Below are 26,394 nucleotides of genomic sequence, written 5' to 3' on the forward strand. Positions count from 1 at the left end.
CCCCACTAAACTACATTAACTAGCCTAGAAAATCCCCCCCCCCCCCCCCACAACCCAACATGTAGAGCATATTCAATAAGGGTGGTTAAGACAGGATATGCCGAGGGCTATTTAGAGTGGCAAAGAAATAATAACCTAGACTGGGTGAACCCCATCTCTCCCACAACAAGCAAGTATGAATGACCTTTTGGTTATAACATTAGACAAATGTATAGCATACATGAGGCAGAGTTAGAATGCAGTAAAATATAGAGTACGGTGTGAGAGACTTTCCTAACAGCGATTTTGAGGTAAGTCCTGAAACATTAATCCGGCCAGGCCTCAATGTCCAAAAATGATAGAAAAGGGCAGACAAGGTGCTTGATCCCAGCTCCTCCCGAATACTCAGGGCAATATTCAGGGCACACACACATATCAGTACAGGTATGCAAAGCGTCCAAGGCAAGTTTTCCAACTGACAAAGCCCCAAAGGTGTATATATCCGGAATTGGTATAGGAACAAATAAGTGTCTATCTCCAACATCTTGGGGACAATCCAGCCAGCGTTCAGGACATGCGGGCACAGCCTCACAGAAATTTAAAGTGTCCCATACAGGTTTCACAGCAGACAGGGCCACAGGAGAATATGTGTCTGGGGCTGGCACAGGAGCAATAGAACTCACATAAGTAGTGTGCATAGGCAGGCTGCCCAGGATGTCCCCCGCATCCTGTACCGCACCGTCAGGAGAGGAGGCAGGAGTCAGACCACCATGTTTAATAGCATCAAGCTTGCTTAAGAGCCTGGAGGCCGAGGCTTGAATCGCCAAAATAATTTTTTGAGTGGAGATTTCCATAATTTGTGTAGTCCTCCGTAGAAGGGAATATTATAGCTTCAATAGGACCTCAGGTGTAATGATCAGATTTGCATCAGAGGGAAAGTCCAGCATGTGCCAATTGAGACAGCAGCTCTGAAGTTTTAGCCCCCCTTGCAGGTACCAGTAGGTGTGTGGCAGCAATAGCCACTGGGCCCAGCACAGGATCAGTTCTGATATAGGTGCCTCACAGCTAGCCTAGAGACAGGCAAGCAAGATGGCGCCCGCCCCTCCGCGCGGCCTGAGCGGCGCGTCTCAAGCGAGACGACTCCCACTCTCCCCCGCTACTTTACGGAGAGCCACCGGACGCCACAACCCACCCAGTCACCTGGCCAGCGGCAGCAGCACAGACGGTCACCCGGATCGCGCACACATCCAGTGTTCAGGAGGATCCAAGATGGCGGCCGCGTACGGAGAAGATATGCAGGGCGCAGCAGTCTCCGCTGACAGGACTCCGCAAGCCGTCTATCGGGTCCTTAAGCAGCCCAGGGGAGACAGGAGCACCTCCGGACACAGTGGGTATATGTATTTGCCACCTGCGGGACCCGGGGCAGGATATATGGTCAGGATGTGCACGGAGCTCACACTCCCCGCGTCCGCTTTCAGTGCTGGTCAAGCCACGCCCCCCCGATGCAATGCGATTTTTAATTGTACAAGCACCCTGATGGGTGCTTACAATGTTAAATGCACCCCCATTGGCAACGCCACCCCCACTATCAACGCCAACCCGAAGCGTGGCGAGCACAGCGAGCCCGCGAGGGGCGGCGGTACGCGTCCTCCGACCTTTTCATACCCCCACTATCCACGTCGGCATGGAGTTGATTTTAGATAGTGTGGCAAGCGCAGCGTAATACGAGCGCAAGGCGTGGTGAGCGCAGCGAGCCCCGTGAGGGGAAGCGGAATACATGTAAAGTATTCCGTGTCCCACGCTTCGCACTCGACACACTATCTAAATAGAACTCCACGCCGACGTGGATAGTGGGGGTATGAAAAGGTCGGAGGTCGCTGTGCTCGCTACGCTTAGGGTTGGCGTTGATAGTGGGGGTGGCGTTGCCAATGGGGGTGCATTTAACATTGTAAGCACCCATTAGGGTGCTTGTACAATTAAAAATCGAATCGCATCCCATGCAACTATATTGCATGTGATGCGATGCGATTGTATAAGATGTACTACGATCTAAATCGGGGGCGCTGTGCTAGAAAACAAGTACATGTATTTGCTATACCACTGTACAGTATGCAGAACTCAGAAGTCCTTACTTGTTGTGTGCCAGTGACAGGACAGGAGACTTAGCAGCAGGTAAATGAGGGGGGGGGGGGGGGGGGGGGTCAGAGCACAGCTGATGGCTGAAGCAGTACTGTGGGGAGTGACTGGGAGAGAGGGAGAATCCCATCTCCTCTCTGGCTCGCCCTCCCCCTGTTTTCCTTGCTGTACACCATCTCTCCTGGAGGGTTCTGCAATGAGTTAGGGAATGATTCTGAGGATAAAGGGACTGGGAAAGTAAATGTGCCCTATGCTCACTGTGCACTCATGGTAGTAGCCGCACTATATAGTATGGCACTAGTGCAGGGCATGCTGCTGTGGGAGCTCACGGTGCAATAGTCTGCAGCCGTTGCTCTCCTCGGACGGAACATCTGTGTGAGGCTCCTGCAGACAGCCAGCAGCCCCCAGAGTGAGAGTCTGACATCCCCATAGAGAGAAGCAGGAGGCTATAGCCTGCATCTACAGATAACATGTCCGCACAGAACTTGCTGAACAGTGTGTTCTCCTCATTCTCGTCCCCAACAGCATCGAAGCCTCTGTCCAAGCACCGGCTCCGCCAGACCCGCAGCCTGGACCCCGCTATCATCCGCAACTACAGCAACGAAGGGGACGAGCATGAACCTGTTGCACAGCATGCGGAGGAGGCAAACGCCGGTACTCCTATGCAGGGTGGCAAGGGCAGGGAGGCAGAGTGCTACTACCCTGCCAGCACCATGCTTCTATCTTCTACCGACTACCTGCTTCCATCCAAATCCTTGCGCCCCAAGCATAGACCGGTACCCCTGGGCTCGTTCTCCACTCCCACCACCCCGCTGGAAAAGTCACCCTCCACCAGCTTCCACTTTGACTATGATATTAGGGGAATCAAGAGGAACACGGCCTGGGACCTGCCCTTCCTGGCTCGCAGCCCCCTGGCACTCACCCCAAGTGGCAGCACCAACAGCATCTTCTCACCCAGAAAGTGGCTGCAGCAGAAGAAGTGCCAGAGCCAGGCAAGCCACTCATACATTGTATGGAGAAATGAGGTAAGAGGTGTATTGTATGGCTAGAACTCCTACAGGGAACCTGAATGCAGGATACTACTGTGTGTCTCTGGTGATATTTTCTTGGGCCATTGAAGTCACTATGCACAAGTCAGATGATAGTTCTTGGCCCTGAGGATGATGATGGTACCTTTTTATTCCCCTCTTGTTGTGGATTGCCGTTGTCCTGAATGGCTGTACAGTATACTGTAGCTCAGGTTATGTCAGGTTTTGTCTGAGAATAAAATGAAGGTGCAATAGTGCAAACCTATGCAGAAAATCAGAGTGCAGGGCTCAGTGCCAAGCAGGAAGCTCAGTAAGGTTCATCCCAGTTGATAACATATGTGTTACATATAGCTGTCTATCTACTGAAGTAAATGTGTTTCTTATCATTCCTGCAAAGACAGGACCAGCTTTTCAGCATTTTCCAAGCTTGTATATACTTTTGTGGGTTTTGTTTTAAAGTTTGTTTTGGAAACATTTTATTCTTTTCTTGACTATTATGTATCAGAATGTTATTGCTGTCATGGTATGTAACAGGTTATTATTGTTCTGGATAGTGCTGCACATACTGTATTCTCCTTTTGGTTGGTACACCACCTGTAGTACTTTCTTGGTCGGACCCTGGTGGACAGTACATTTGCCTTCTTCCCAGATGACCCCAGTATTGTAAATGTTACAGTGCTATTTTATTGTACCATATAATCATCATACTGTATAATCACTTCACTTTGTTATGAGCTAAACTAAAGTAGAACATTCAGTAAATGTCATGAACATTTACTAACAAATACTTCAGTTTTATTTGGCCATAAGACTGTGTATTAGTGCTCAACTAAAGTATGTTTCATCTTTATACTGTTGTAACTTATTTACCCCTGCAATGACTGCAGGTGCAAGGCTACCAGCAGGGTGTATTGGGAGGTGAGAATGCTTTGTCATTTTTAATGTATACTTTCCCAAGTTTAGGGCGGCATGAAAACAATGTAGGAACCAAGAATGCTATATGCTACATATGACTGTATATGTTCAGATGAGTGTAAATTATTTTATGCAGTAAACTGCCTTAAACTTAAGCAGCCCATACACGGTCCGTTTAACGGATCCGTTTGGGACTTAAATAGCACACATCGGATCGGATCGCATCCCTAGTGCATGCAGTGTGCATGCACTGCGATCCGATCCGATGTGTACCTAGTACAAAAAGTATGTGCAGCACATACTTTTTGTACCGTACTATATGATGCGCGGGAGCGCATATCGCATAGTACAGAACGGAGCCGTACACAACGGACCGTGTATGGGCTCCATGAGACTGATTTCATGTGTGAATGTGCAGTTAGGAGCTTGCATACCAAGCTTAGTGGCACCCTAAAGGCCCCCTAATTAAGGTGGCCATACACATGCAGATTTATCTGCAGATCTGTCTGGTTGGAACAAAAACATGGTTATGGATGAGAGCAAATGACAGTTGACCATTTGCTTGGAAATGCTGTAAAACTGACAAACTGTCACTCATCCATAACCATGTTTTTGTTCCAACCAGCCACTTGTTCAACTTATTGTTCAACAAATTGGACCTGATTGACTCGAGATTTATCCTATGTGCAGGAGGATCAATCTCTTACAATCTCTTGGTTAAACCCAATGGCACAAGGATTGAGCATTGTGTCCTACACATCAGACACATCAGATTTTTTCAGATAAATTGACTCAATTCACCTGAATTGGGTCAAATCTCATAAAATCTCAGTGTAAGGGGCCCTTTAATCATGCATTAACATGATGTACAGTAAGTACGCCTGCAGTTTGCCAAATGCTGAATGATAAATATATCCACGATATACTACTAGGCTGGTATACAGTTACCCTCCACCATTGATCGGGGGTAATTGTCTCACCGTGGGCTATTCTATTAGCCCTGATAAGCCGATGAGTGCCACAACTTATCAGGGACTTTGTGTCACCTGCCTTTCAGGGCTTTTTCGAGTGAAAATAAAAAAGGTTTTACTGAAACTGCGTTTTCGTCCCAAATATTTTTTCTTATGGCAAACATAGGGAAATATTGTGAATTTTTTTCCCACCCGATATTTGTTTACCACTAGTTTAATATTTAATTTAATATCCCTGCATACCCCCTTAAAGGCAGTGATATGCAGTGAGGTGAGGCAAGTGAGGTGGAGCCTTTCATGTCATACTAGAATTTTGACTTCATAAAGTATATGAAAAATACAAAGACTATGTAATAAATATCTTGTTTGTATTGTTTTAATAATTTTCATCGTCCACATTTTTTCACCTGTCATACACTGGGGTAAAAAGTCTATGACAGGTGAGGCAGTGTTCCCTAACTTTCAAGCAGCATATACTGCCGCACCTGTGTATAGTGCACACATGAACTGGTGTGCTCAATATTATGTGTAAATCTGGTTCTGGTAATAACCAGTGCCTAACTTGCCATTTTCCTCACAGCATGTCCCTGCTGAAAGGGGTGATTTATTAATGCATGGACAGAGATAAAGTACTTACCAATCAGCTTCTAGCTCTCAATTTTACAGGATGTGTTTGAGAAAATGGCAGTTGGGAGGTGATTGGTTAGTGCTACCACACTCTCTACTTTATGTCTTTGCTTTCTTTGATTAATAAATATTTAATCAGAGGGATGTTATGTTTCCTTCCCAGCAACCAATACTTGCACAATTATAGTATAAATGGTCGACAGTGAATAAATCGTCACCAAATAGTCGGCATGTACAAAAGGACGACATAACCAAAAGTTTGACATGCAATGGTCAGCACTTGAAAGGTTGACATGAGTTTTTCATGTTTTGTTTGGTGTCAATTTATAGATTTCATCACACGGAACCCACATTAGGGTTCCGCATCCCCTTGCAAGTAAAAGATTAAAACTCATTGTGACCTTCTCATGTGTTGAGCGCTGCCATGTTGACCTTTTGCTTGTATCATTGGTTTTGTCTATGTAAATCTTGTCAATGTGGACGATATGGTCAACTTATTGACTGCCGACCTAGTCACTGTCCACTGAATACCTACTTGTACATGCGCGGACCACTGGCCACTCATGCACAATAGATAAGCTAGGTCCAACTTGGCAGCAAAGTGATAGTGTATGCCCTTGATGGCTAACCTTGACACTCCAGCTGTTGATAAACTACACATCCCAGCATGCTCTGCTTCAGTTTTGCTATTTGGCCATGCTAAATCTGATGCAGAGCATGCTGGGATGTGTAGTTCAACAACAGCTGGAGTGTCAAGGTTAGCCGTCAAGGGTGTATGCTATTACTTTACTATTCATTCTTCAAAGGGACTTGCTTTTACCAGAGCATCTGTCCTATCACAATGACATGTGACAATAGAGAATGATGCTATTCAGGTCCCACATTACTTCCATGATAAATAGGCCCCGTAGAGAGGACCTCATAAGCTGGTTTGGGGTGGGGTGAAGAACTTGGATAGTTTAATTTAGGATATAATGACAAAAAGCTGTTCCATCCCTGAACCCAAAAAAAGAACTTGACCAGTTACTTCATCTGGCAACCAAACTCCAAAGAGAAGAAACATTAAAATCATGTAAACAGAGGTGGATTAATATAAGAGAGGGCCAACGTGCAGGCTGCATGTGGTCCCCTCCTCTCTGGAAGCAGCCACAGTGCTATAGATGCTATAGAGTAGTGATGTCGAACTCATTGCCCTCCAGCTGTTGCGGAACTACACATCCCAGCATGCACTGTCATGAGTTTGACACCACTGCAAGGGAAATCTATACTGCACATGTGCAAATCTGCAGGAAAATAATCACTGTGACATTTTTCCAGTGATTCTGTCTTCAGCGCTGGCTGCACAGGACTCCAGTGGGCTGCACACATTATAAATACACTAATGAATATAATACTTGTATTTTGGGTAAGTTAATACAATACACTAATGAAACATGGGGGACAGTTCTGGTTCACATGATGGTTGGGGTTTGCACATTCGCATTTCTGCACATGTGCAAACCCCAACTTTGAACGGCTGCGGCGAGTTGCTCACTCGCCAAGTAGTTTGCAGAGGGGCGGGAGAGTTGGGAGTGGACAGGGGCGGTGGCAGCGCTGGGCCATGGGATTGGCCAGCGTTTCATGGATGTCCCCATGAAAATGCTGGGTGTTCCCATGGGTACGTGGGCAGGCGGCTGACATCACATGATGTCAGCCGCCCATCCTGTCTTCATCCCGGCGTCCGAAAACAGTGGCAAAGCACCAAACAGTGCTGAAGCGCCCAAAAATGTCAGTGCCCCAACCAGTAAATATAACGCGTGCCCACGCTGTCTTACCCGTCCACCCTGACTTACCTGTCTGCCCACCCTGTCTTACCTGCCCGCCCTGTCTTACTTGTCCTTACTTACCTGTCCGCGACACTGTGGTCGTACCCGCAGATCTATTTTGTCTGCGTCCCGATGCTCCTGCTTCCTTCTGGCTCCTTATGACAAAATGTCCCTCACAAAATAGCTGCCCCCTTACAGCAGAGTGTTTTTAAGGATGCTAGAGGAGGCCGCCGCTGCCTCCTCTACCATCCTCAAAAACTGTCTCTGTAAGGGGACGACCATTTTGTGAGGGACATTTGTCATAAGGAGCCAGGAGGAGCACTGGGACGCAGACTAGAAGATCTGCTGGTCCCGACTCCCGGCCACAGACGCAGCGGAGGTATAAGGCAGGACGCAGCGTAGCAATAGCTCCCCCATTACTCAGCGCCTCCCGGCCACTGCGGAATCTGCGGTGCTACTTTTATGCCACTGGCCGCAAATATCAGTCTCAATTGACTTATATTTGCGAAGGCTGGGGAAATCATTTGATTGTTGCCGACCAGCGAATGATTTCTCCTGCTGCGGGCACATGGAGAATGGGGGGGGGGGCGGGTATTTGCCAGGACAGCGTCACATGAACTTGGTAAGCTGCGAGCTTCGCAGCTTAGTGGGGAAATCAGAATAACCCCCATGTTTCAGTAATACAAAGAGAATGTTTCTGTCTTATTTGCAATAACATATGGATATAAGCTACAAATAGGAAGCAGGAAAATGATTCCTAAAAAAAAAAAACAATTGATTTTTTATGCTCTACTTTCATGCACAAAATGATACAGTAAATGTTCAAACAATATGTCCTGACCTTCTTTATTTACTCTAAAGATAGATATTACTCTCTGTTCACTTGTAACTTTGGGCCTTATTCTGATCGGTGCGGCCCGATCAGAATATGCGGCTGCAACCGTGCAGGCGAATCCCCGCCTTCCATACGGATCGCCACCTGCCGTCCGTACGCGGATATGTGGCGATCCGCATGAAATTGGACGGGGATACGCCTCCTCCGTCTTGGGAGCAGCCCCTGCATTCGATGGTCGCCGAACATCGAATGCAGGGCCGCACGCTCCACCAGGTCCCGCAACACAAGACCACACGGACACTTGTCCGTGTGAAATCATGTATGGGGGCGGGCAGCTGACATCCGGCGATGTCAGCTGCCCGCCCCGTACCCACGCGTCACGGCCTCATTACCATGCATACGCCCCGCGTTTGCATGGGAACGCCCATGAAACGCGGGGCGTATGCATAGGGTAATGAGGCTAAGTAGCCCCTCACGCCCCTCTACGCCCCCTGTGCGGCGTATAACGAATCCGTGCGGCGAAATCGCCTGCACATGCGCAGAGTGACCTCTGCACATGCGCAGACGATCAACATCGGCGGTCCGTCCGCATGCGGGAATATCCGCACCGATCAGAATAAGGCCCTTTATCTTTAGCTGGTCGAAGTTAAGGAGCGTGTGCCTTTGAACTTACAGGATAACAGTTTGGATTGCCAATGTATAAATAAATACACATATCTAATATTTTGTCAATGTTGCAACATTCTGTGCATCTGTAGTAACTGCTAGCTAAACAATGGTAGCTGTCATGAAATGAAATCAGTGTTATATACTTGGGAATTGTGATTTTGCATCTTGAGTCAGTCCTGTTATTTGGAAGGGGGCAAGTAGCTGGTGCATTGGTATGACAACCAGGGTGGAAAATGTGAACTGTGTGGGGGTCTTGAGGACTGAGTTTGAGAACCCTTATTACAGAACATCACATCTGCTGCTAATAAATATGATGTGCTGTGCCATCAGCTGAAGCAAAATGTAGCAAGTAACCAGGTGGAATTCCATACTTTATATGCATCAAAGCCTGGCTATACAGTAACAAGCCATAAAAAACAACACACTAATGTGAGATAGAGGGTAGACATGGATGGTAGACATGTTAATTATTGAAGTACGTTGCAGAATCATTTCAGTTTCATACAAACTAATCAATCCATTTGAAATTACAACAAATCAATTGAGTTAGGACACTATAAACCTGGGTTAAAGGTCCATACACACTGGGTGACTATGCCCAGCATGTATGGACAGCTGCAGGGAAAGCCGCTCAGTGTTTATGCAAACTTTCCCCCTTCCCAGCGCCGACGGGGGGGGGGGGGGATGAATGGCTTTCCCGGCAATGTTGCGGGAGCGTGCAGCAGCGCTCAGCGCTCATCGACGGGCTATACACACTGGGTGGCTTTGAGCTAAAAGCCGCTCAAACCTCCTGTTTTGAGCGACTTTCAGCTCAAAGTCGCACAGTGTGTATGGGCCTTGAGTCATGAATCTTAGTTAAGGAGCCCATACACGGTCCGTTGTGTATGGCTCCATTCTGTACTATGTGATGCGTGGGAGCGCGCATCACATAGTACGGTACAAAAAGTATGTGCTGCACATACTTTTTGTACTAGGTACACATCGGATCGGATCGCAGTGCATGCACACTGCATGCACTAGGGATCCGATCCGATGTGTGCTAATTAAGTCCCAAACGGATCCGTTGAACTAATCCGTAATCCGTAACGTGTATTAGTTACTAGAAAAATAGAGAAGGTTAATGTGATGAAATTAAGCGTTCTACTAAGGAATGTTATCATTGTAAATCAAGTAGTTTATTTGGTTTGCTAGGATCCAATACATCCTGCGCCAATATGAAAGAATATTATCGCATTTGTTAAGGTTGAAATGAAGTGGCCAAATATATTGATACCTCACCATACCTCCCAACTTTAGGCTGTGCTGATTGGGCCAAATTAGGGGTTTGGTTTAGTGGCAGTGGGGTGTGGCCTCTAGTGGAATGCTGAGCCAGAGATCCATGCTCCCGCCTATGGCATGCTTTGGGGTTTTCCCAGCACTCCAATGCATATCAGACAAGCCCTTGGGTGGGAAGTGGGACAGTCCCAGAAAAACGGGACTGCCCTGCTGGTATAGAACAGTTGGGAGATATTCCTCATCACATCTCAAATATACTTTATTGTAGTAGAATGGTGGAAGATTAGTTTAATGTTTATGTGCAAATTACCATCTATAAAAGTCACTTTGATTCCTTAGAGGATAAAACAAGCAATTTGTACGCTGAGTCACTTACACAAGCTAGCTTTTATGTACTGAAATACTTCCCCTTCACTTTAAAAGAGTGTTTAACACATCCGTGAACATTGTTCATCGTTGGAGGCCACTTTCAAAGAATGTAAAAATACTGGAGTTCATTAAAATGAGCTACAAATTATACAAGGAATCCCATTCTGCCAACAGAATCTTTAAAGCTGGATTCCACTGTGGAATCGTCCTATGATGTTGCTTAGGATTAAACTCTTTCATAGTCCAACATGTCAAATATTTGTAAACAAAGAAAACAACATAATGACAGTGTGTGCAAATTGTAAAACTGTAGTGTTCAAGCATAGTCATGGTGGTGCTCAAGGTATATTGCAAGGTGAATGCTACACAACACACAAAGGGCCTGATTCAGACCAGCTCTGTCTCCTGTGAATTTGGTGCAGGGACCGATGTTGCGGGTCTACACATGTGTATCAGCGAATATATGCATGTTCAGACCCGATGTGCGACCGCCTTCGTCAACTATCACAGTTATAGAGGCGTTCACACACAGTGGGGCGGGCAGGGGCTGTCGCATGGGGACGCCCAGCATTTCCTGGGAGTGTCCAGAGAAACACTGGGTGTCCCCATGCCAAAGCAGGTGTGGTGAAGCCTGCACGGGGCGGGCGGCTGACATCACATGATGTCAGCGCCCGCCCCCTCTTCGGCCATCTCAGGCCCAGATAGAAGTCATATCAGACTGAGACTTTTATCTTCAAGTGGGTGAAAAATCATTCGATGGTGGGCGAACATCAAATGATTTTTTTGCCCGTACACCGGCATGTGAAGGGATGGGTCTGCATACACATCCATTTGCATGTCGGTGTGGGCATTCGGTCATCGAAGAGGGGCGGGCATTCTCTCCACCTGTGGGCAGCGTTTACCCGCTCGCTAAGCATTGAAAGAATGCTGCTTAGCAAGCAGGTCTGAATCAATCCCAAAAAATCATAACTTCCTGTGGTGTCTCTGGTCCCTTCTACCCAGCAATTAGCATGCCCAGTAACTGTTAGGCTGTAGGCCGGTAGAGAATGTTTCCCAGCAGCTCTGACTTTGTGTAATTCACAACCAAAGCAGCAAAACAGCAATCTCTACTAGCCTCACAGGAAACTCCAGAGGCACCAGCAAACCACTGCTAGAAGGCCCCTAGAATTGTGGGGCCCTAGGGCAACTGCCCAGTAAGCCCATGCATTAAGATGTCCAAGGGTAGGACAGTGGGACAGTGTCTGAAAATCATGGCTGCCCCAATGAATTCAGGAGAGTTGGGAGCATGTGCTTAGCTTTATCGTGACTGCACATGATTCAGCAGTAAAGATATAATTTGAGAGACCAGTCTCTTCCATTTACTTTCAAATCCTAAGGAATAACTTATCAAGGAGCAGTGAAACATGTCATTCCATTAGAATATGGCTTTGGCATGGATAGCATAAATACCCTTATGCTACAATGAATCCTGTGCTGAGTGATATTAAGTTTTCCATTAAGGGATTTCAAGTTAGCTTATTACAGGACCGCTGCTCACTTTATTGTATTATAAGGCTGTATTTATATAGTGTAAGGATATATTTCTGGATTTCTTGTGTTGTGTATACTCTTATCTTGATCAGAGATTTTCCATATTTGTCAGGCTTTTCTGTAACCTACCAGTATGTCTCAGATGGATTAGTGTGCTGCTGTCTACTTAAATAACTGCATTATCTTTGATATCTTTACCTACTGAGGTTCTACATCATTTGTATGTTTGAAGAAACTCCTGTAATATGATGGTCCAGGTTTTATACTCTAGTTTTTTGTTTATTTATCATTACAACATTTGTTGTTTTTATTGCTTTTGTTATTCAACACGTTTTCTCTTGGCCCCAGCTTCGGTCATTATAATGTACACACGAACAAATGATCTATGTGAATGGTTGAAATGATTAATACACTGACACGTTCTTGCATGTTGCTGCGCTATGGTTAACTATGTTCTTATCTGATCAGGCAATGCTCCAAAACAGTCATGGGGCATTGTGCCAAATGCAAATGAAAGCAGTAAGTGGAAGCTAAGCATTCATGTTACCAGGGCCGCCGACAGGGGGGTGCCCTGGGTACAGCTGTCCCGGTCCCCGGCCTCTGGAGGGGCCCGGGCAGCTGCCCACAGATCCCCGCACCCAGCCTCCCCCACTCGGCGGCCAGGCACGCACAATACACAGTGCAGACTGCAGAGCACCGAGCCTAGGACATAGAGGGGCTCGGCGCTCTGCAGGCTGCACTGTGGACACTGAAGGAGCCAGAGGACGATGCGCAACGTGGGTGATGGTAAGTAATGGGGATCGGTTAGGGGGAGGCGGGGTGTCATGCGGGGGGTGACCGGCCAGAGGTATGGCGCTGTGCCGCTGGGGGCCCAGACTGTAGGTCAGTCCCGGGCCCCAACATTTTTAGTGGAGGCCCTGCATGTTACAAAATTTGTCAAAATTGGTGGCTACAGTACATTGCTAAGCATTGTGAGTTGGAGTGTAACCCCAAGTTTACCACGTGTTTTATGAGTACGCCAGAGTGAAAACGGCTTTTCATGTTTAATCTAAACCGACCGACCGTATCCCAATAGAAATCCAATCTTAGTAAATTTACCCTCTAGTGTCACATGCTTGTATCTTGTAATAGTCGCAACTTTTTATATATGCACAATTGCGGTTTTGTTATTGAATGCAAATTGTACTTAAATTCTGTCTCTTACTTTATAATTGATGGTAGACAATCATTTACATTGGTACTTGTTTCCTAGCACGGCCACAATCGTATGGATCGTGTACCTTTAAGTTAAGGTACGCGATCCATACGATGGACCCGATTTCCTTTGAAATCAGGTCCATTTGGCCGGCTAGGACAAAATATCGGGGGCATTGCGTCGGTCGGGACCATTAACAATGGTCACGACGCGACCGACGCGATGCCCCCGATTTCCCCATAGGCTTCAATGTTAAAAAATATTTTAACATTGAAATCGTGTCGGGAAAGGTAAAATATCGGGGGCATCGCGTCGGTCGGGACCATTAACAATGGTCCCGACGCGATGCCTCCGATTTTTTCATAGGCTTCAATGTTAAAATATTTTTTAACATTGAAATAGTGAAAAAATGTGAAAAATGTGAAATGGGCCAATATGACCCATTTCACATTATAGATGTCCCCGTCGTCACCCCACGATAGACGCCAACCCGAAGCGTGGCGAGCGCAGCGAGCCCGCGAGGGGCGGCGGTGCGCGTCCGCCGACCTTTTCATTCCCCTACTATCCACATCGGCGTGGAGGTGAGAATAGAATAGTGTGGCGAGCGCAGCGAGCCACCGAGCCCGAAGCGTGGCGAGCGCAGCGAGCCCCGCGAGGGGACGCGTATAACTTCAGGCTTCGGGCTCGGTGGCTCGCTGCGCTCGCCACACTATTCTATTCTCAACTCCACGCCGACGTGGATAGTAGGGGAATGAAAAGGTCGGAGGACGCGCACCGCCGCCCCTCGCGGGCTCGCTGCGCTCGCCACGATTCGGGTTGGCGTCTATCGTGGGGTGCGGTGTATGCCGTTAAATTTGGGGGGGTTGGGAATATTTTACATTGAATCCAATGTAAAATCGGGTCCCAGGGACCCGATTTACATTTCATTAAAAAAAAAAATCGGGTCCAAAATCGGTCGGTCGCGTCGATCGCATCGCATGCGACCAAATCGCATGCGATGCGATCGACCCGATTTTTCCGACACGACCACCCCGATCTAAATCGGTGTGGCCGTGCTAGGAAACAAGTACCTTTACATTATTATCAAATTATTAAGGGTTGTAGAATATAATTATCCACATCTTGTCTAAAACTTAAAAGTGCTTGTTATTGGAAATGTTTATTATATAAGAAAGCATATGGTAGCAGTTATATATAAATGGTCTGTACAATTAAGCAGAATGGATGCTTTGTGTTCTATCATGTTCTACATTTCTATTAAATTATTCAGGTACATGATTTCAAAGTCACAGGAAGGTATTGTGTCTTTAGTATTACTGTTTTATAGCTAAGGGCACTTTACTATGAGCGCATACTTAGCTCAGAGATCATTTCAAAATGTTTTATAACATTATTTAAGCCTTATTTTAGTCTTTTTGGCACGGAATGAAGTCAAGCTAGAGAGAAAATGTTCTGCAATCTGTTCCTTTTCTTTCATTTAAAAATAGTTTTGTTCCATTTTACAATATATTTTCCTTTCTTAAGAAATGTAATGTTGACTTATAAATAAGAACAGTATACATGTTTAGGGTTTCGTTTGGCTTGCATTGACGTACAGTAATATGTTATTTATATCATTTTACATAATCTTTTAATATAAAAAGTTTAGGATATAGACCATATCACTTCAATGTTAGATCATTTTTAGCTCTGAGCACAACTGCAGGCAGTGGGAAGCAATAGATGAATGGGTATATTTACTAAATGTTAATTTTTCAAAAAAACATATCAGAAATTGGCTGTTAGTAAAGGTGTCTTTTAGCCCCTGACTTAAAACATTGATGTACAGATGTGACCTGCTCATTCATACTCCTGCAAGCGAACACCTCACGGGTGCATTTATTTGCACCTGTGCCTGACACATTTGCGGGAGCATGCGCACCATAGAATCATATGGCTATGGGGTGTGTACGCATTGCACTCACACAAAACAATCATACTAAATGTAGCAAACATGAAAATACCCATTGTTTTGGGTAACATGAGAAGGAGCTAATTTGGAGTTCAAATTGGATACATTTATGCCCCTTTCAGACCGCACTTTTAAAACGGTAAATTGCCGTTTTTTTACCGTTTTAAAACGGTAATGTGTGCGGTCTGAAAGGTCCAGTCCCACTTAACCGGTTAGAAAATGCCGTTTTTTCTAACCGGTTAAAATGCAGGGTCCTACCCGTTTCTGAACCGGTATTTTAGCGCAAAAATCGGCTCAGAAACGGTATTTAGGACCCAGCCAATGAGCTGGGTCCTAAATTCAGCACAGTGAATACTTAATGAGCGCTCATTAAGTATTCACAGACTGGAGCCCCCCCCCCGCGCGTGTCGACGCCCCCCGCGCGTGTCGACGCCCCCCGCGTGTCGACCCCCCCCCGCGCGTGTCGGCGCCCCCCCCCCCCCCCCCCGTGTCGACTTACCCCGTGCCGGTATCTCCGTTGTGGTTCCCGGCACTGCAGCTCAGTATGCTCGGAAAGCACTTATGAAAAAAGTGTCTTTCAGAAAATGGCTGCCCCCCATACGGAAGACAGTTTTTTTAAACAGGGTTTCCTATGGGGCAGCCATTTTCTGGAAGACACTTTTTTCATAAGTGCTTTCCGAGCATACTGAGCTGCAGTCCACAACGGAGGTACCGGCACGGGGTAAGTCGACACGGGGGGGGGGGGCGCCGACACGCGGGGTGGGGGGGGCGTCGACACGCGCGGGGGGCGTCGACACGCGCGGGGGGCGTCGACATGCTCTCGGTCGACACGCGAGGGGGGGGGGAGCTGCACGGAGGGGAGGGCTGAAGGCTGCACTGGCTTTGACCCTGTATTTGGAAAGTTTCCAAAAACGGGTCTGCCAGTGTCAAAAAATCGGCACTTAAACGGTAATATACCGTTTAAGTGCTGCGGTGTGAAAGGGGTTTTATCTGGCAGACCCGTTTTTGGAAACGTTTCCAAATACAGGGTCAAAGCCAGTTATGCGGTCTGAAAGCAGCATTAGATGCCGGATTGGTCTGTGCAGGGAGTGGCTTTCTGAAGCAAGATGGATCTCTGCTAATCACATCCCAGTCATGCAATGTCAATGGGAGGAAACAACTTCCAATGGGACTGCCTATAGTTGCCTATGACTGACAGGTATGACTTCCAATAGGAAGTCACTGCCAGACACAGTAAGCCAGCGCAGTCACAGATGGCATTTATCTTCACTGACAGCAAGCAAGGTAGCAGAGTTGGTATCCGGTCTCTGGGTCGAAATGTCTAGGTCAACAGTCACTAGGTTGACCACTATTGGTTGATAGTGACTAGGTTGACACCTAGAAATGGTCGACATACCCTAGGTTGACAATGACAGGTTGACACAAAGCTTAAGGTCAACGTGTACATGGTTCACACTTAAAAGGTCAACACAATTTTTGGTAATTGTGTATTATCACTGTGCCCGATTTCATCTAAATCGCATACAATATCGCATACGATTTATCGGCCGATTTGCGGCCAATTTTTTGGCCGATTCGATCTGCGATGTGATGTTGCGTCTGATTTGCTTCAGATTTTTAGCCGATTTTTTGCAGATTATTGGCCATTTCCTGCCAATTTGCATGTTATTCCATCCCTGCACACCCCCAGGTACTATGCGATGGTATGCGATGGTATGCGATGCGATTTTTGGGAAAATGCCCCTGATTGTACAATTAAATATCGCATTGATTCGCAATGTTAAATGCACCCCCATTGTTAACGCCACCCCCACTGTCAACGCTAACCTGAAGCGTGGCGAGCGCAGCGAGCCTGCGAGGGGCGGCGGTTCGCGTCCTCCGACCTTTTCATACCCCCACTATCCACATCGGCGTGGAGTTGATTTTAGATAGTGTGGCGAGCGTAGCGAGCCACCGAGCCCGAAGAGTGGCGATCGCAGCAAGCCCCGCGAGGGGACGCGGATTACTTTACATGTATTCCGCGTCCCCTCGCGGGGCTCGCTGCGCTCGCCTTGTTTTGGGCTCGGTGGCTCGCTGCACTCGCCACACTATCTAAAATCAACTCCACGCCGGTGTGAATAGTGGGGGTATGAAAAGGTTGAAAGGACGCGTACCGCCGCCCCTTTTTTTATGTTGATCTTAAGCTTATGTTGACCTTTTGTCACTGTCAACCTAGGGTATGTTTACCATTGTTAGGTGATGACCTAGTCACTGTCGACCAATAGCAGTAGACCTAGTGACTGTTGACCTAGACATTGTCAGCCCATTATCCCAGAACCGCAGACTGTACCTGCCCATAGGTCAAATCTGCAACTACAGTAGTTATAAGATGATCGGGTTAGCCCTGATGGTGTGGTAGCTGTGCAGGATTACATCTGAGTGCGAGGGAAATATGCGCTCTAGAATATTGATTTGTTGCTCCTAAGAGTCCCATTACAAACGTTCCTGGATTGCTAGATCCAGGGTCATGAAGGACTAATGTACATTTCAGGCTCTGCAGCTAAAAATTTGTCAAGGGGAGCATCCATGTCCATATCCTTAAGTTGATGGACATAACTTGTTATTTTCTTCTTCTTTGTAAGTACACTGAATACTGTAAAGGGGAGAAGCAAAAAAAAATAAAAATACATAGCAGTGGTAGCATACATGTATGTGTACTCTTCTCCGATCTTGCTACTTTCTGCAACAGATACAATAGTACAGCGCACCCCCATGAGATGCCACTTAACGAGACTTGGACATATCTAGGTAACTCTCTTAGGAGGTGTTTATTTTGTGAGAACTTTACTTCTCATCTAAAGATACCTGGTGATAACGATGACACCAACAGCATGATCTAGACACCGATTGGCTGCTGACTATGATCCTGATTCTGGTTGGCTCGATGTAACGGAGACACATCCCCTCGCATGTCTCTGCTGCAGGAGAAATCATTCGAAGGTCAGTGACCAGTAAATGATTTCTCCTGGCTTCGCAAATAGAAGTCAGTGGAAACGGCAGGACAAAGACGGGGCAGGTGGCAGATGTCCTGTGATGTCAGCTGCCCACCCCTGGCACACATCGCCCCGCCTGCATACCCATGGGATCGCCCAGCATTTTCATGGGGACGCCCATAAAACAGTGGGCGTTCCCATGTTTTGACCCCCGTCCTCGCCACCATCCGCTCCCGGCCCGCCTTGATCCTTGATGAATTAGTATTGGGACCGCCTTTGTAAACAGATTGAATTATAGTTACAGTACCGTCCACCTTGCTTGATTTTAGGGAAAAATGGATCCTGATGGAATTAGGAATTTCCAAATTTACAAAGGCGGTCCCAATACTAATTCATCAGGCATCCTAGAAACAGACAGTTTATTGAGCTTATCCGATTTCTGCCTATCTGCATAATGCATTCTTTTAAATGATTCATTGTACCCATGTGTGTGGCCGTGTGGCCTATTAAATTGTGACATTTTTAATTATTATAAATTGTGAAGTCAATCCAACAGGTTTCTAAGTTTTTATTATTATTTTTTCAGTGCTGCATACTCTGTTTTTTTTCTGTGTATACCTACCAATCAGGTCCGAGACACCTGATATCCCTGCAGCTGCTATCGAGTAAAGCAGGTCACACCTTGCGCCCCTAGGGGTCCCCTTCTCTGTCTGAGACAGTAGAAAGAGGGTCACCCCATCTTTTTTCCAGCTGCCAGTCACTAGTCACTTCTGGCATCCCAACCCCTGCTAGTCGTCAGCCGCTCCCAGCAACACACATGCAGCCAGTCTTAATCCATGTCCCAGTTTCCAAGACACCCAAGGACCCATAGCCACCGCCTGCTACTTTGTGGCTCTTCTCTTACCGGACGCCACTTTCTTTCCAGACTCTTTGTGCCTTCCTGCACAAATGTGGTGTTCGGCTATCCATCACCAGCCTGCTACAGCTACTGAGTTGCTACAGGTAGCCAGCCCTAACTTGGATCAGGTCGCTACGTGCTATCAAGTTTCTAATTGCCACTGTGTCGCTATATAGCTAACCAGTTGCTTTTGCAGCCGGATTGCTGATTGCTCACTGGCTGCTCCAGTTCCAGCTTCTACGCCAGTTCTTGCAGGCTGCTTTCCCGGTGCCCCTTCGGTGGCCAGGAATTCCTCTTCAACTAGTGACAGTCACTACACAAGTGTCTGGCGGTCCATCACCAAGTTATTACCTTTACTTGTCCAGTACCTTGTTTTCCATTTGCTGTGTAGGCATACCTCAGTTTTTGCCAAGTGGGCATTCAGAAGTTACTGCTGAGTAGGCACTAATTTAGATTTGCCAAGTAGACATTCTTCGCTTATTCAGTACTCCCAAATCCAGCATACAAATTTTTCCGGCATCCTTGGACTTTGTGTCTGGTAATATTCCGGAGTTCTGAGATCCTGTACTCCTGTGTATCAGGAATCCAGCACTGGTTCACTGTGGTCACTACTAGGTCCACAAAACCCCTATCGTGACACAAAACAAAAAGTAATATTTTGAGACTAGTTAATAAAAGATAGAATCCTTTTGGCAAGACGGTCACAGAATTTCTTTTTTAAGCACTGAGCTACTGAGGGAGCTTGTATTTCATTACATAAGAAACTCACATTTATTGAGAAAAACCCTATTTTCTCTTTTACGGAATGTCACTAAATTAGAATGTGACATTTTGCCTTTTGTTAAGGGATATCATTGCACTCATATGTATGTCCGATGAATGCAGAAACATAACATTACAGTAGAATCAAAATTCTAAATACATCCAACTTTAAATGAAGGTAATAAGGTCCAAACTGATCTATCAAAAGCTTGTGAATCTAGGTTGACTGTGACAAATGTTGCCCTAAAGTGAATGCATTAAATCCCTAGCTAGTTTCATTTGGAGGTGATGGGAGAAGAGAATAAAATAGATACCAGCAAGCTCTTGACAACTCGCCCTGCCTTAAATAATTCCCACTTTTGTAATACAAAGTGAGCCTGCACACTCTCAGACCTTCCAGACTCTCCCTGTAGTGTTTCATAGACTATTCCATGTGTTACAGCTTATCTCAGAGTTCTCATACTGTAGGGTGAGAGCCTTACTTGGATTCTCTTAGACTTTGCATGCATTCTTGTATTTTTGGTATCCGGCCTGAGATAAACTATTTATAGCATATATGTGCTGACAGAGAGACCCGATCTAGTGATTATAAAGTATGGCATGCTTATTTTGTTTAGTCATAGTGTAGAACTCTGATAATATGTTGTCAATAATTATGGACAGAATAAAATTAAGAACCACAAATAATGGAATTACAGTTTAGTACATGTATTATACTATATACTTTTTTCAATACTTTGTTCAAAAACTTTATTTAAAACGTACATTTTCAGAATCTCTAGTGTGACATTATTTTTTCATGCCCCTCTTGTTTTCTTTGCTGTATATTTCACATTCCTTTGATAATGCTTACAGTAGGAAACCATGACCTGTTGGAAAATCTGCAGGGGTTTATGTTTTGTAAAACATGTAATATGTCCAGTACTTGGATACATCCTCTTGATGTCTGATTTGAAATTGACTTTGAAGTGCTCCGTGTACCGCATCATCCATAGTTTTGTGCGCTCATTTGAAGAGCATGCACAGCACAAAAACACAGAGTATGCTCCAGAAACAGACATATCCAAGGTATTACAGTTGTGTAAAAATGTTGTTCCGGTCTTTCTGATTTTTTTTATTGTTGCATATTTGTCACATTTCAGAGACAACTAGTTGGATGGTTGGATGAATAAATTTAAAATCTATGGCCAGGTTAAGTTGCTCATTCAACCAATTAACTAAATTGAATTTAAGTGTGAAGATACTGTATGGAAAAGTAGAGGAAATAGAGAAGGCAGAAACAACTTTTGTATATATTCTGCTTTGAATTTGATTTCCCAGAGTGAATTATTCTGCAGTAATTATTCTAAAGTTCTAATGTTTTATTCAACTGCATTTTATATATTTATATTATAAGATAAGTATGAACTACTGTTGGTGCAATTTTCGGTACTTGTGTATTATAGCGGCGCCCATCGCATCGCATACCATAAGGCATGCGATGGTATGCGATGCGATATCGTGTGATATTGTACAATGTCATACAATTTTAAAATTGTATGACATTGTGTATGGCATACAATGCCATACAATGCGATGCGATTCAAAATTGTATAAGCACCCTAATGGCTGCGCTCGCCACACTTTCTATTCTCAACTCCACGCCGACGTGGATAGTGGGGGTATGAAAAGGTCGGAGGAAGCGTACCGCCGCACCTCGCGGGCTCGCTGCGCTCGCCACGCTTCGGGTTCACGTTTATAGTGGGGGGTGGGGTGGCGTGGGGGTGCATTTAACATTGTAAGCACCCATTTGGAATTCTATATATGTATATCTTTATCAGATCTGTCAAAATTTAAGAAATTGACATCAGTGGTGCGCCTTACCATCAATATCACAATAGTTAAAGAAACAAATGTGATTGGCCTAGAGAGAGTGAAATTAGGAATCAGGGGGGAGGGGATGATCTTCAAAAGAGTATTTTATAACGGGAAAGTGAATGGACTTTCAAACTCAATGCTCTCACACCTCATGGACTCAATGAGTATATATATTACCAGACATTTAAGAACAATTAAGAGAAATCAATATAGTAACATACAGTTGGAGCAGGCCTCTTCCTTGCAGGGGCTGGCGATTCTATCGCCAGCCCCCACCAGCGGCCGTCTCTCACCATGGGCGCGTGCGCACGAGACGCTCGCGCACGTCCCTTGGCTACAGAGCTTTTCTTCGCCGCCCGCCGCCTCCCCCGGTGCCCCTCGCTGCCCCGCCGATCCCCCTATCCCTGCCCGTCTCCCTGAAGAAGAGACGGGCAGGATGCCGCCACGGTACCGTGCTGAAACTGGGACGTGTGTGCGTGTGAGACGCATGCACGTCCCAGTCAGATGGAGCGCCTCTGCGCTGGCGATCGCCAGCAAAGGTATGCTGGCAATCCCCGGGCAAGGTTTAGAGGCACTCCATCTGTATAAAGTTTTAGGAACATCTAGACCAAGATATGTAACAAGTCTGATAGATATCAAATTATTCTTATTTTCCCCTTCTTTCAGATAAATAGATATTGAATACGTGGGTAGACTTAGCACAATTTTGATATTATCACAACACCACTATCACTTTATATATCACAGAAATCATGTCATGTCACCTCATATTAATACAATTTTACTTTTTATTTTTTTCACTATCACCACACAAAGTTTTTTTCACTATTATATATCACTTTATTTATTACAATATTCTGTCTAATACAGGATAATTATCTTGTACCTGTATTAATTCACCAACACTTATGTTTATAAATATTTACAAATAATCACAATCTACACATGGTAGGGTCACCTATTAATAAACAAAATATGTGTCCATAATAGCTAATATGAATAAATCAAATATTAATTAGTCTCAGTGTCCAAATCAAAATAGTAGAATACCATGAATAGTAGAACAATCAGACTGGAATTAACAATTTTAGAACAGAGATCCTAGATATATATCATTAATAAATAGTAGATAACGACGTCTGATGAGACCTTTAAAATAGAGTGGTTAATGAAAATCACAGATACAATAATTGAATCAGCCAGTGTATAAAGAACGGAAATGAGGGAGATATACTAAATATATTGATTTGCTAGTAAACATAAAAGACACACAAAAAATAATTAACCTTTGGGAAATTGGATTGTTTTTATGATAAGAGAGAGAGAGAGACGCTATCCAACACTATGATAATAGAGAGAAACGCTATCCGTTACCATGAAAGCGGCGTACTCATAGCCCGGCCCTATTAGGGGAAGAGACGCATGACGTCACTAGTTTCTATGGAAGCATGTACGGGGCAGGAATTAAGCCGTCGGTCTCCGTGGAGAAGGACGCTGTCTTTCACCACCCAGTGCAGAAGGGGCGTGTACAGCCTTGATTGGTGGGAGATTGAGATGGGCACATTGTAGATGCATTAGCACGCAGTACGCAGAGAGGAAGTTCCTCTCAGTGGCACAGATGTATTAAGCCTTAACAAGAGATAAATGCATGGGTGATAAGGAGAGATAAACATCCAGCCAATCACCTCCTTACTGACTTTTTTCAAACACAGCCTGTAACATGGCAGTTAGCAGGTGATTGGCTGGACGTTTATCTCTCTTTATCACCCTTGCATTTATCTCTTATTAAGGCTTAATACATCTGCCCCAGTAACGGAAGTGCTGTACCTCCAGAACAGTAAGATCAGTATAAATAAATGATGCATAGCGTGTACTTGACACTGGTGAACAAGCCTCCAGGCGAAACGCACATCCAGAGAAGGTATGATTGTCACAAATGGGAGGTAGTGATGCTCACAGGAGAGACATGGAGTATCTATGAAGCTAATTATATTCATCCAGTCCATTTCCCTTCCGTGCTTTATTTGAATCGACCGTATTATAAGGGGTCCTAATGTGGAAATAGATAGGACTGGACAGGACTGATTAACTGTTATTGGGAATAGGGAGTGTACTAAATAAAAACAAGAAGAGAGACTGCCCTGGGGCGGTCAGAAGGCGCTGTTATGGGATGTGAGTCAAATGAAGCTGCTACTTAAAGGGACTGAGTGGGTCCCTAAATGGGGGAGAATAAAGAAGGAAAAAAAGTAGCGCTTACCAATGAGGGATAATCAATGTAAAAAAACATTTAATATGCATATAAGACCATCAAAATTACATAAACATGATAAACAATATAAAGTAATGAATAGTAAAAACTCTCTTATGGCCCTCTCTATGTGCCACTGTGTTGGTAATATTAGTAGGATCCGCTCCTATTATGTCGCCTTGTTAAAGTCCCAATTGGAACGATGCAGTTCTTTAAAAAGGGGTACAATTTAGCTTTCCACTGGATTCAGTAAACGTAATTGGAGATGGGTATAGTTTCCACTGGTTGTCCCTTTGGAGTCTTGTATCCATGTAGGATTGCTGAATAAGCTGTGATCTCCGTTGGAAGGGATGGATGGAACTTTCTCCATTTGGGAATCACGATATTTGTGGAGAACAATGTGGATTGTCCCGAGTAGGTAATTTCTCCAAAATTGGGGAGATGAAGACGGCTGGTTGGATCCAAACAAACACAGTGTGGCGATGACAGTGAGGGGCCTTGAGAGTAGCAACTCTCCAACGCGTTTCACTGCCTCTAGGGGCAGCTTTTTCAAGGATAGTGTACTAAATAAGAGTGTAAATTGTCCATTATGACTATATGCTTATGGCAAAAATATATACACCCTATCTGTAATTCTTATTAAGGGACTTTTATTGTGTACAGCCCCTGTTTGATCCCCTGCTCTGGTCATAACCAACAGGGGTGATTCTGGATGCTGGACTACAACAGCAGATCCCCATATCTTCTTTCCACTTCTCTCAGAATTTGGTCTCGACAGAATTGCCCCCTCATCTGGTCCTTTCACTGTCCAGGAGACACACGGCCGGACAGTAGGAATGATATGAGACACCAGAGAGCAGTCATTTCCTTTTCTTTCCCTGTCTCCCAAATGCAGATACTTATCTCCATGTTAAGATATACATGAGCATCAAAATCAAAAATCTAAATAAAAAATAATAATTAACTGATATGAGGATACCAAAGGTCCATGCTGTGGTAACCCGTCTGTGACGGTCACTTAAATACCACACAAATTATTTTCCCGAATTTTCACTGGATATACTTTATTTATTATTATTAATTTTTCTTCCCCAGTCTTACTAATTTTCTTTTGTAAAGACAGTACAATGTTGCTCCATACTTGCTATAGGTTACTCCATTTAGGGAGAAGAGAGAGAAGATGTTTTAGCTATTGTTTTAAAGGCAGTTGTGTATTTATGTTAAGTTTGATTTACTGTAATAGACCTCCTAGATCTTATCTCATTTTGTATCTATGACTGTTCTGCAGAAATATGTGCCTTCCAAAGTTGGAACAGCTTATTCTTATTCCTTGCTCTCAGACCTAGAATCACAAAGAGAAATTAAGTAATCCTTCTCTCATCTGAACACATGTGGGCAATTCAGTCCGATAACTGCAGTTACAGGCACACTAAAGCACACTATATTTGCCAAACGTCCCTTATTCCCAGAAATGTAGCTGGAAATGCCTCTCTTTTTTCAATTTGATTAACTGCACAATAAAACATTCTTATTTATTCTTTCGTAAATAAAAATAGAAAACCATTTAATCTTGAGAGTCTAAAGAGCGAAATATATTAGGTGTGAGTTTTGCAGAAGGCAAACTCACAGTTAACCCTTTGAGTGCCAACGTTGCTGTTATGCTGTGTACACACAGTGCAATATGATTGCTAGCGATATATTGCTAGCAATATATTGCCAGCAATCATATTGCTCAGTGTCTCCTTTTCATCAACGATGAAAAGGAGACACTGCTACGGGGCGGAGGGGGAGTGCAGCAGCAGCAGACGCTGCTGCTGTCACTTTGAAGGGAGGAAGGAGGGAGCAGCGGCATGGGGCTGGGGAGATCAATGCTGATCTCCCCGGCGCTGACCTCCGTGAAGGGAGGAGGGAGGGAGCAGCGGCACGGGGCTGCGCTGACCTCCCGGCACAGTGATTGCCAGGGAAAGCCGCTGGTCGCAGGAGCATGCTCCAGCGACCAGCGACCAACAGGGAGTGCACACGGGAGCGCGCAGCTGGCAATTTATCGCCAGCTGCGCTCCAAATCACTGGCAATATGGTCGACCATATTCCCAGCGATTTTACCTAATATTGCTCCCGTGTGTACACACCATTAGAGATGTGCAAAAAAAAACGAGCAGTCCCTGTGAGCAAGGCTGGCATTTTTAGTGGATATTTTGCACATCTCTCACAGCAGTGTTGGCACTCAAAGTGTTAAACTTGGATACTGCACCATTAACACTAGTTAAATTTGCACAATTTACTTAGAAATACCAATTTACATTATTAGCAGTGGTGCTGTGTGACTCTTGGCCAAAAATGAACTGGGAAACGTGCATAACAAAGTTGGTAGA

The 26,394-nt window shown here is 45.2% G+C and overlaps 1 protein-coding gene across 1 annotated transcript in view; it reads left to right on the forward strand.

Moving 5' to 3' along the window:
- The first annotated feature begins 2,545 nt into the window (after positions 1 to 2,545).
- Positions 2,546 to 26,394, forward strand: part of ARHGAP6 (Rho GTPase activating protein 6) — a 566,036-nt gene continuing 542,187 nt past the window's right edge. Inside the window, exon 1 of the mRNA XM_083174326.1 lies at positions 2,546 to 3,140. Within this exon, the coding sequence (XP_083030452.1) occupies positions 2,586 to 3,140 (555 nt within the window). The 5' untranslated portion in view covers positions 2,546 to 2,585. The remainder of the gene's footprint in view (positions 3,141 to 26,394) is intronic.

The sequence above is a fragment of the Crinia signifera genome, chromosome 2 (genome assembly GCF_055691185.1).
Source record: "Crinia signifera chromosome 2, ASM5569118v1, whole genome shotgun sequence".
In the NCBI taxonomy this organism is placed as follows: domain Eukaryota; kingdom Metazoa; phylum Chordata; class Amphibia; order Anura; family Myobatrachidae; genus Crinia; species Crinia signifera.